The sequence below is a fragment of the Botryllus schlosseri genome, chromosome 10 (genome assembly GCF_051294905.1).
Source record: "Botryllus schlosseri isolate E-star chromosome 10, Bs_hap1, whole genome shotgun sequence".
NCBI lineage: Eukaryota > Metazoa > Chordata > Ascidiacea > Stolidobranchia > Styelidae > Botryllus > Botryllus schlosseri.
In genome coordinates this window covers 13,191,018-13,203,075 of record NC_137245.1, presented here as the reverse complement: position 1 = coordinate 13,203,075, position 12,058 = coordinate 13,191,018, and the positions used below count along the sequence as shown (strand labels likewise).

At 40.5% G+C, this 12,058-nt stretch overlaps 1 protein-coding gene across 1 annotated transcript in view; it reads left to right on the top strand.

The window, feature by feature from the left end:
- The first annotated feature begins 10,734 nt into the window (after positions 1 to 10,734).
- LOC145448277 (uncharacterized) overlaps positions 10,735 to 12,058 on the top strand; it is a 219,879-nt gene continuing 218,555 nt past the window's right edge. The window contains exon 1 of the mRNA XM_080326645.1: positions 10,735 to 10,887. Within this exon, the coding sequence (XP_080182771.1) occupies positions 10,822 to 10,887 (66 nt within the window). The 5' untranslated portion in view covers positions 10,735 to 10,821. The remainder of the gene's footprint in view (positions 10,888 to 12,058) is intronic.

Sequence of the window (12,058 nt, the reverse complement as noted above, 5' to 3'; positions counted from 1 at the left end):
CGTGTTTTGCAAATAAACATAAAACATGGCGTATTTATTTGAAACTTTTTAATTTCTTTTCGCGCTTTCGCGCGATTTAGTGTCACTAAATGCTTTGCTCATTAGGTGCCCTTCTCCGAGAAATAGGCATTTCGACGTCAACCATTACCGCGCCACGAAGTACCAATACATAATGACTTACATGAGACTCAGAATGGTGTGCCAAAAATTCGGCAGCGAGAAAACCGATTCAGTCATGAATGATCGAAAATTTTCGTTCATCGCACTGTGGGGGCCCGAGATCAACGTTATTGGGGTGGGCTGACGAGGTGCTTTTTTTGCCCGGATTTGCGGATGGCCGGTATAGCTGCTGTAACGTGATTTCGTGCGGCGAATTGTATTCGTAGTTGCCAGATTCTGGTGGTATAGTGCGAAATGAGCAAGGTAGCACGACAAGGTGCTTGGTTCGAATCCAAAATGCTTCGTCTCTCGATATTATCAAGGAGAAGAATATTATTCGAGTTGGCGTGGCCGGTTAAACCCGCGGCCGTCGGCGCGAAAGACTGTAAACCACGATTTCCTCGGCAATAGAATTGGTTTTGTTGTCCAGAAGAGATATTTAATGAAATAATACATATATAACTAATTGACCTGGTGCACAAGGCCATTGCTGCCGAGCACCAAAATTCCATACCAACAACAACAGCAACAACTGTAAACCAGGAGTCATCAACCTTTTTGCAATCAAGAGCTACTTCTTGGATACTGACTGAAGCGACGGGCTACTATTTACTTCCGCCATTTAACCGTACCAGACTGAGTTTCCGCTTTGATATTCATAACACTTGGCAAGTGCTGGGCATGTATCACATTGCGGTAAGACTTCTAAGAGAGTTTTTCAAATCGAAACATCTCATTTCAACTAGCTAGCCACTAAGAGTTTTAAAGAAACCATGAATTACTTCGCCCCATGTTTGCATTAATTATACAACAACAGTCAACTCAAATTTTAAAATAAATCATGCCACATTTTAGACTGGCCATCATGTTATCTGTTTCTATACCAGTCAGTGTGAAGCCTATGGCATTACATGCTGTCAACTAGTGCGCTGTACTCTGGTATGTAACGTGACATTGCAAGTCTGAATGAGTGTTCCAGATGTGCATTAGTGAGGCGTGTTCTGTGTTTGTTTTTGATGAAGTATTCGTTCGAAAAGGTTGATGCACAACGATAAGTTGAACCAAACACGCTTGCAACCTTTTAGATGCCGCACAGTGCGCAACTGCGCATACACCACTGTACGTTGCCGTGTCAACAAGGCATCAAAAGTTTACTGCAACCTGGTGGGACGTCTCTTTGCAGTGTTACAATTTCCATATCCAACTTTTTGCATGCGGACATGACAGATTTCATTTTACCGGACTCTGCAACGATTACCGACAGTTAGAAACATGGTACTAAACTGCGTTGAGTGTATAAGAAACAAGCTCTGTCAAAAGATGCAATACGTAATGGACATACACATATTGAAAATCCGCTAGTACTTCACGTCTGTCTGCTACACAGCTACCGTATAGTAATGTTGTATACTACTGTCACATTGTCCTGGACGTCGGACCCCCTCCATTTCAGGAAGACCGTGCCATGGATGGCATTCCGTCATGTTGCATGTGTATAGTCAGTGCGCCGTATCCTACGGCTTAGATATCTTGTGATTCTATTACATGTTGGTAATTTCTAATTGTAATTGAGGATATTTGATATCATCATTTTAAGTGTTTAATGTAGCCAATTGTCATTCGTAAGTTACATTTGTATTTCATGTTAATGTGATTTAAACAAGAATAGATAAACCAATAAATCTATATATTGAAAAGGTCACTGGCAGTAATCTGACGAATATTGGTAAAAATGTTGCCATTCGATCTATTTTTAGAACAGGCTCGAGGGCTACTCATATAGTCTCAGCGGGCACCGCGTTGGTGACGCCTGCTACTCTTGGCGGTAGCACGTTTATCTGAGCAAGGACAATTCTGCCTCGACTGAGCAGACTCACTACCATAAAATCACATGGATGCCACCCTGAAGATAATTAATTACGATCAAAACCGCCTAAATGTCACTCTCTAGCACCATATAATTGCAAAGAACGGTTGCATAGTTTACATTTTGGCTTCGTAATAATTTTTGAAAGTCCGCCGGTCCGCCAGACATTTTTTGAAATTTTACCGGTCCGCGAGGTGAAAAAGGTTGAGAACCACTGGTTCACCGACTTCCTACCATCATGTTGTGACGTCACGAAAATAACCGATATTTTATCAGCTCCAATGGCCGATACCGATAATTCTTTCAAAGTGTAATATCGACTCGATATTATCGGCGAACCGATAATCGGTCGGGCTCTAATTATGAGCGAATTGTGGGTGACTATCTATGACTTATAATGAGTAGAGTCTAGCAAAATTGAGTAGCCTGCCTTAGTTATTGGATTCTGAATCGGGTATAATTAGTCGGTTATTCAAGTATCACTCATTATGGCATTTTACGAGCTTGGATTATATGGAAATTCCAAATGTGTAGGCTACCTTTTATGCGACCACAAAGGAGATAATGCCAGCAGTGAAGTGCTATGGGGTTCAAGGCTGGTGAGGCCCTGACCCCCTACCCACCCGCACACATGCGTAACGCACCCCATAAAGATACTCAAGGATGTGAATTACAACATCAGCAAGAGAAAGCGGGCCGACGAGAGCATTGACTCTGCTCATTGTGAGCCGTTACAATTCTAAATTACACAATACATACTTCATCTTTTCCATAAAGGGGCACCACATCGTTTTTAGAGCGCAGTGCCCCTTTAAGTGAAATATTCAGTTATTTTAATTGATATAATACAGAATGCTCAACGAAAAATGATGAAAGTAAAACCCTCCAAAAAATTTTCTGGTCCTAATTCCGGTTTTCTATTGCCCTTTGATCGCCCAATCCACTGCATCAGCACAACTAAATATCAAACTAAAATGGTTGAAGACATTATTCATACTGTGGTAAATCAGGGTTATATCTATGATCGGGGATGCAGATTTTCTTCGAATAAAATTCGCACTTAAAAGGTTAGCTAATTGAGTTTGCGACCTGTTTCTTATCACATTGGTCATCTTCATACGCAGGCTATATCTAGACCCCTTTCTCGCCATCTGATCAGCGGTGCCTCACAAAAGCCTAGATGTGGGCCGTGCTACAAGTTGGCAGATATGGAATCATAGCATCGAACATCGACCAGGTGTAAATGACCATGACCATTGCAGCCGAAAACATCGCATTTATTGAAGGCAATAGGCGGAGACTTTGATTTTTGCATGGGGTGGCGGCAGGCGCGTAGCAAGAGGGGTGTCGAAACCCCCTCTTCTTGAAATGCAAAATCCCGTCCTTTTGAAATTACCATTCTGACGCTAATATTCAGTGGCAATTCAACAAGTCGTATTATCGGTGTTACGCCCTTACGCACGGCCGCGACCAATTAGCGAGATTCGTATGTGCGCGCATATCGCACAATGTAATTATAGATTACTAACCTTAAGGTTTAAGCCAAATGCGACGCGATTTTCCGCTGAGATGATTGAGAAATTAGGTCAATGATTGCCACGTGCGCTCGGCATTCGTCGCTGGTCTGAGCACTGAGCAGTAACACGCCGCGACAATTCTGTAACACGAAAGAATTATGAATTATGGTAACAAAAGCGCGCGGCTAATCAGTAATTATTAGGGCTGGGCACGGTGATTCGAGTACTCGAATCTGAATCGAGTATTAATTTTAATGATTCGAGTCGAGTAGTAAAAGACGATTTTTTCGAGTACTCAAATTATACGCTCCTCGCAACTGAAAGTTAATTAACTAACGAGAATTCTATTTTTGATAATATTTTCCACTGAGGAAGCCTTGAAACCTTGATTGGCCGTGTCGTAGCATAATAGACATAGTACAAAGCTACGATCGTGACTGGAAATAACACATTTCCGAAGTCATGATCGTTCCACGACATTGTCAAGAAGTGCAATGAAGTCGGTATGGTCGAAAAATTACCAAAGTATATTTAATGTGACGGGTAGCAGGCATTATGTTCTGCGTGGTGGCATAAAAGGTAGATATTTGAACTTTGGCATAGTACATTCTGTTGTGACATCATAATGAGTGATACTCGAATACTCGACTCGAAGCATTTTATGTGATTCAGAATCGAATCACTCAGGTACTCGATTTTGCCCAGCCCTAGTAATTATCACTTACCACCAACACAATGGGTTTTTTACTTAGTATTGAGTAGCTCGCATCGCGACAATTGGTTGCTGATTAAAGCATGGATTTTGACAGCATTGCTATATTTCCCGATCTACGTTCGCAAAGCATAATTGGATTAATATTATGGGCACTGGAATAAATTACAGCTAGCAGGCACACACAATAAACACTGTTCAACTTTGCGCTCCGAGAAGATTTATCACAAAAACGGTTCACAAAATATTTTAAACGCGGCTTGCATCCCTCATCGTACAAATAATGCACTTTAATTTGTAGAAGGTGAATGCATATTTGGTCGTCAAATCGCGATAGGAGATGGTGTTTCTCAGAGCGCGCGATGAAATGTACGTTTCTAACGATGAGGTTGAATTTGTACATCTAATAAGAATCGTTAATTTGCTGAAATCAGCATTAATACGCTGTGCGAAATACATAGTAGTGATCTATCGGACTGTACAGTGTACAATAGGGCTCTTCAAAAATGACTTTTTTTCCCAAATCGTACTGGCTACTTGATAAAATTGTTAGGTTACCTAATTTAAGCCTACACACAAAATTTGGTTCAATTCCAGCTAGTAACCGCTTTGCTACAGGAGAAGAAAGTTTCTATTTATTATATAAAAATAAATGAAAAAAAATTTGAAAATTTTCTGTTCACCCCATGAAAGTGTTGGGCTGTCTATAGAAACGATGCTCCCCAAATTTGGTTCAATTCCAACTAGTGGAAGCGGAGTTATTGCCGTCGAAAAATTTGGATTTGAATAAAATAGTATTTACGGTGACCGATTCTTTGTTTATTTATTATAGTTGTGCTCACCGTAAATACTATTTTATTCAAATCCAAATTTTTCGACGGCAATGACTCCGCTTCCACTGGTTGGAATTGAACCAAATTTGGGGAGCATGGTTTCTATAGACAGCCCAACACTTTCATGGGGTGAAAAGAAATTTTCAAATTTTTTATTATTTATTTTTATATATTAAATAAAAACTTTCTTCTCCTGTAGCAAAGCGGTTACTGGCTGGAATTGAACCAAAGTTTGTGTGTAGGCTTAAATTAGGTAACCTAACAACTTTATCAAGTAGCCAGTACGATTTGAGAAAAAAAGTCATTTTTGAAGAGCCCTAGTGTACAACCGGCCGGCAAGGTTGCGCTGATAACGAAATGGCAGACAGGCCGCAAACCCGCAATAATGACAATAATAGGGTGGGGTAGTCATGCCTAAATACCCAGATTCAGCAATGGTAAAGAGCACAATTTGTTCAGAACCGGGCAAAAGATTTAATCAAAAAGATATGCATAAACACCAACAATATTACACTCAGAGATTGTTACTGTTTGGCAAAAGTGTTTCTGTGGACGGCAGCAGGCCTGCATGCGGGCGGACACGCTAAATCAAACCACCAACGATAATGCACAATTGCACATGAGATATGGATGACCCATTTTGCATACAAATTATTCTCGCTGATTTGCAGTACGCAGCATCGATAATGCGAATTAGTGCATTGGCATTTCAAATGGACGGGATTTCTATAGTTTCAAATCAGAAACTCCCTGGCCACGCACCTGGGGTTTTAATGCTGACAACGCGCTGGTTAATATCAGCCCGGAGACCGTAGGCCCCGATCAGCCAGTCGAATTTGATCGTAAAACGGTGCGCTTTTAATTATCCTCGTGGTAATGCAGCAAGAGCAATATGGGCGCATGCCGCGACGATATCAATAGAAATACATAACCCAAAGGTTTGAAATTCGATCCGCGAAATGGTTGCGCTCGATGCACTCCGTCCAGCAATGAAGTTTATTGAACCATATAAGGTTCCCGTTCAAACTAATCGAATAAATTCAGAATTTGGGCCACCGAGAATCTCGTGTTGCAGCAATATTTGACAACGTAATTCAACGCCGTGCACTGCACAATGCGCAGTATTATTAACGAATCAGACACTGACAAGTGACACCGAGGGAATACGAGTGCATGTATAAAGCAGACAGGAATTAGTAGCCTACATATGATAGCGAACGAGAAAGCGCGCATCTGTCAGTACTCGTGTTGCAAGGACGGGACTATTCGCTGCTGATCATTTCGTAGGCCGTACCAGTTAAGATCGAAAGTTTTGGCCCACCACCGACGGGCAATTTGGACCAAGCTTTTATCGCCAACATCTTTTTGATACCACAGTTTGCATAGCCGTCTGCTGGCTCAAACTTCAGGCCTTCATGTGTCCCGACGCGAAAGGGTTGGTCTCGAAATACCTGTGTGTCGTAGTCATGGTTATGTACCCTCTCGTTACACACCCCTACACTAAAGCAACCCAACGGTTCCCGACGGTGTTTTTTAGAGAAGCCAATGTCGGACAAATCTTCTCATGAATACGTTTGTGTAATACAAAAGTCGTTGCGACAGATGCATGCAACTCAAATGTAATATTGGAAACTTCATTGAATGCTGTTTTTATGATTGGATATATTTCTACGCGGTTCTATTTTACTTTTTGCAACGCGAAGTTCAAGCGCAAAATGTAACCAGAATGCTAGCAATCCCAACAGATAATTTGATGACATGAAGACTGTTGATGAGAGAATTCCATAATATGAATTCCGGAGTATTCACAAAAATTGAAAGTGGTGGAATTCGCGCTGAGCGCGAAAAATGTTCAGTTGACCGCAGCTCCGCGCCCCTTCAGATGCTTTCACGTCCCCACAAGAGGGGCGCGCCCCCCAGTTTGAGAACTACTGTCCTATGCCGTTTTCTAAGCGTCTCGGTCTTCGCAGTTTTTGGGCGATTGAGCGTCAATGCAATATGCCCCGCACGTTCATATCAGCTGATTATTCTCCATCGATGGAATGCTGTTGCCATCGCCAAAGCCAAAGCTAGTGACGAATAGTGATGTTGGGCATATGAGAATAGCTTATTTTGAAACAACAACAATATGTTGAAACTGTAGTCAATTTCAGCATTTCCAAATGGTTTTCTTAGCTTTCTTCCGAAATCCCAAATCAAGTCGCGGGCCGCAAAATATGACATCGCGGGTCGCATGTGGCCCGCGGGCTGCGTGCGGGTGACCCCTGGCCTATGTAGTACCTACGTACACCGGACAAAGATTTGAAATTTTGTACTCGTCAAATAAAACATTACGGTTTCCACAACGAAGCATTGAAAATCTACAGTTGCTGATATATATCATAACCGAGCCGTGTTGCCGTTTCTCGTAACGGCAGCTTGCAGTACATTATCTGTATTAAGTTGGAGGCAGAATTTTATGGTCGCTTCATCTTATTCTCATATGACCCTATACTTGAAACGGGCGCCAATAATCCTTTCAAAATTCTTTACTCAACATTGAGACCTGCCGGCATAGCCACGGGCTTATATATCATGTTAGCGTGGGTTGCAGCTAGAATCAGGACCAAAACAGCAATTCGTCCCCATCCAAACGTTGGTATTTGGTCCCCATAGGGTGATATTTTCAAGCTGAAGACTGAATTTCGTCAATAATATTGGTAATCGCGTTTTATTATTATTAATTTTTATTCCTCTCTCTGGGCCCGATGTTCAGATATACCTGGAGAGTTGAGGGCACGTAAATTTATAATTATAACGTCTGGTATCCTGTCATAATTACTTTAGTGTATGTTGGTAAATTCGTGACCTCCGATCTCTTATATAATCAAAAGATATTTTTATATCCCAAACGTAGCAGACTAAAAGAAAAACTTACGTGAGACGCACATACAAATTGTCATGTCTTTAGTGCTCTGTGAGTGCCCGGGTGGCATTTTCATTGTGCGCTCAGATTGGAAGGACCGGACTATTGGTCACTCCCACCCAGCGCGGCTATTGACAATGGACACATACCCAAAGTTTCGGCGAAGGTCTTTCTTTAGTAGCACACTTCGTAAAGTCGCGTGTTGGTCGACACTGCATATGTCATTTGGTGTGTCGTGGCACCATATTGACTGGAACCTAAATGCCTATTACTATAAATTAGGGTTGCATTTAAAACAAAAATCAATTTAAAGCAAACATGTTTAAAACAAGACCCTTGTTTAAAACATGTTTTTATTTTATTTTTTTAAGCCATGACGTCACGAATGTGGATTGACATTGACAATTGAAAATATGGCGTAAGTATGGCTACTTTGACGAAATATATGTACTATAACAGTTAAACTGACTATTTTGAGGGTTCCAGCCATCCCATATCGATGTACGTCGGCTAAATCAGGTGGCTATTGTCCGTAGGCTCATACAACATTTTACACAAATTATTTACACAATTATGGCATAATTTTACAACTTGAAAAAACACAATTTTGTTTTTTTAAGTCTTTTTTTAAAACATTGTTTTAAACAACCATCTGTTTTAAATGCAGCCCTACTATAAATTATGTATGCTTTTTTGTTGAGGGGAAGACGTATGCATTTCAAAATCAAGCTTATCTAGAGATAATTTTCAAGTCAATTCAATCTCTCTAAAATACTCTATAATTTATGCTGGTCTGCGAAATACTTTTGAGCCCCCTTCGATCTCGCTCCTCACGCTATTGGGAAATCTGGGGTGCGGCAGTCAGGGACCAGGCAAGAATGCAAATCGTTGGGTGCGATAAATCGTCCTCTATAAAATGGGCAATAGGTACATTATGACGTAACATAAAAATGACGCATCTATTCCAAAGGAAGTTTGATATCTCATTAGGCCTTTTTAGCGCAGTCCATATATTGTCTTCCAATATAACTCTTAAGATGCGAAATAAATGTAATCGTAAGTAATCGTGATTACTTTTCCAATGTAATCGTAATCGTAATCGTAATCGGGCCATTCAGCAGTAATCGTAATCGTAATCGGGCCATTCAGCAGTAATCGTAATCGCAATCGATTACATCCATGAAGTAATCACCCCATGTCTGTAACATACGGACTAATCAAACGATAATAGTCGAACTTCGCGGTGTATCGGTACAATCCCTATTTGTCGTGATCTGACTATCATATATCCCCTTTTCACTAAATTATACCCGACAGTTCGAAATTCGATTATCGTGCTCTCTCAATGGTGATTTCGTTAGTAATTTGTGCTTTGACTATGAGACAGGGTTGTAATCAAGTCACAATTTCTGAGTCACAAGTCAATCTCACTTTCAAACCGCGACTCGAGTCATGACTTCAGTCATTACAACCTTGCTATGAGTTTAATCGGAATATCGAAAATACTGAATGTATTACGTCACTAAATACATTCGTCATTTGTCTATGAAAAGCTATAGTGTAGGTTCAATCTCACAAATTATGTCACCGGTCTTCAAAGGGTGAAATGTAAATCAATACGACATCTGTCAACGACTGGGCGGCTAGTTAACTGTCATAGGAGATTTCAGTTCAAGTGAAAAAGAAATGTATTTCAAATCGTCGATTAAACCCCTCGTAAACTACTCTATTATCAGTCGAAAGGTATGAGCCCACAATAACTAACGTATTGCACATTTTCTGATCATTCTAGTACTAATTCTATGGCCAATCCTCTATATAGTTTACCGGACCAATACCTGACATATCGATCTCGCCTTCCGACACATGCCGCCCTTTTTGTGACCCGCCCTGTTATGTTATCTTCTTTTACTTTTCATTTAATGTGCACGTCTCCTTTTCTAAATCGCCTAGGCCAAGTAGGTGTCCGATTTAGGAGACTACCCCAAGTCCTTTCGACACCCGCTCTTATCGTTCATTGTATCGTAGTCTTGTGATGTATTGGAATGATAAAAATTGTAGCAATAAATTGAATTGTATTAAAATTTAATTTTGATTATTGATAATCGTAGTGTACTTGGCAATTTCCAACTTTGATTACTCTGACAGTCATACGTCCCCATCAAAAGAGCAATATGCGGCTCGCGAGCCATAGGTTTCCAACGCTCTGCGCCGGGTAATTATGAAGTTACGAACTAGCTGATTTGTAGCGAGAACTGAGCTGTGCGAACAAAATACACGCTAACTTTTCCATCGGCATTTAGTTTTCGATACTACTTCAATTTATCAGATTTATAGTTACCTGCAAATCGCTGATCCAACAGCAGCGAAATCATTTCACTTATTGTTGACATTTAAATCGAAGTAATACTGATCGGCTGGACAAGTTCATACTTGCCAATAGTAGCCTACATTTACCGTTTTAGAATATGGATCCAGCACTCGAAATATGCAATGTAAACATTCTAGTGACACGTCTCATCATAAATTCTAATTCTTCTTTGGGCAAATAGTTATGCTTTAGCTAAGCAAGAGCATGCCTCTTGGCCCCTCTTCAGCTTCAAGTTGGTCACGTATAGAATCAAGCACGCGGTCGCAATAGTATTGGCTAACAATCAGCTAACGTCCCACGATGATCAGTCTGTTTGCTCTCTTTCCACCCACCGATATAATAAGCAACACTTCCCACACACGAAGTTATTTCACTGCTGTGTCTAGCACCACCAAGAATCACAGCGTGTATATAAGCATTAGGAAATAAAACATCGAAGAGGATTGTTTCATCCAATATGAATATCGATACTGAGAGGATAAAATTATCGAATGGTCATAAAGCTGGCTTGATTGTCGTTGGAGTGAGTATAATTATCAGATCTACTATCATGGACGAGAGGATATTGATCTCGTCGAAATCATTTTTGCTGAATTCGCGCATGTGCGCGGAATCGCGCAGAGAATAAAAGTATCTAAATACGCCTTAGACACCAATTCTGTAATCTCATGCGCTATTATGAACTTTGCGTGCGGATGAGGCGATTCACGTATTGAGCGCCTCTATACTCGTAAAGATGTTTGGTTAGTTTTCAATATTCTGTTTTAAAATGAACTCTAAAATCACATATTAAGATAACTCTACCACAGATGTAGCCTGCTCATATGCTGAAACTGTTCAATCCATATTGCTGTTTTTTCTACAGCTATTAATGCTGTTTCGAAATAAGTGGTCAGTTTACACCAGGCCGATATTTGCGTTTATGATTCCTCACTTATAGCAAAGCCCACTTTCGGTCTTACTAAAGGTTTTTGTAAGAGACCACCTAAACTTAACCTTACTTATGTCAAGATTGGTTCATTTTATCATAGAAGACGTTTTACTCATGACTTCATTGTGCGACGCCAACGGCTCAATTTCTAGCTAGAAATGCAATGTTGAAAGAAGGCCTACGCATAATTTTTGCTTTTCCAAAAATGCCGGACTGTCAAATCGACCATGTTCGAAGTTGTAACATAGTCGGTCCACTTCATACTGTTTGCGTACAACAGTTAAGAGCAACAGCGTATTACCAGCCTTACATGATAATGGTGATAAATTTCAATCTGTTGATCGTCAATTATTACTAGGGCAAGTTTTTGTTGCTGTTAAATCCGTGGAAAGTTGCATTTATCTTTGAAAAAAGTTGAAAAGTTGCAGAAGTTGCATTTTGACCACATTTTGCTTGGTTGACTAAAAAAAGGTCAATTTTCTGGCTCAGCTTCCAAAATGCCCGCAAAAGCGTTACTTCGGTGCTGATTCACGGTGTTTCAGTCGAATCTGGCCGCGTATTTCACCAAAATCGAAAATACTTTCATGAAAAAATTGCCAGGAAAAAATGGACAAAAGTTGCAAAAAGTTGCGCTATAAGATTCCCTCAAACAGCTTAAAACAGCATTCTACATATCTTGCGAGTATTTAGGGAGCTGCCGGAAGCTGTAAAAAAAAGTTGCAAAAGTTGCAAAAACGTGCCCTAATTATTCCGCGTCACTAAA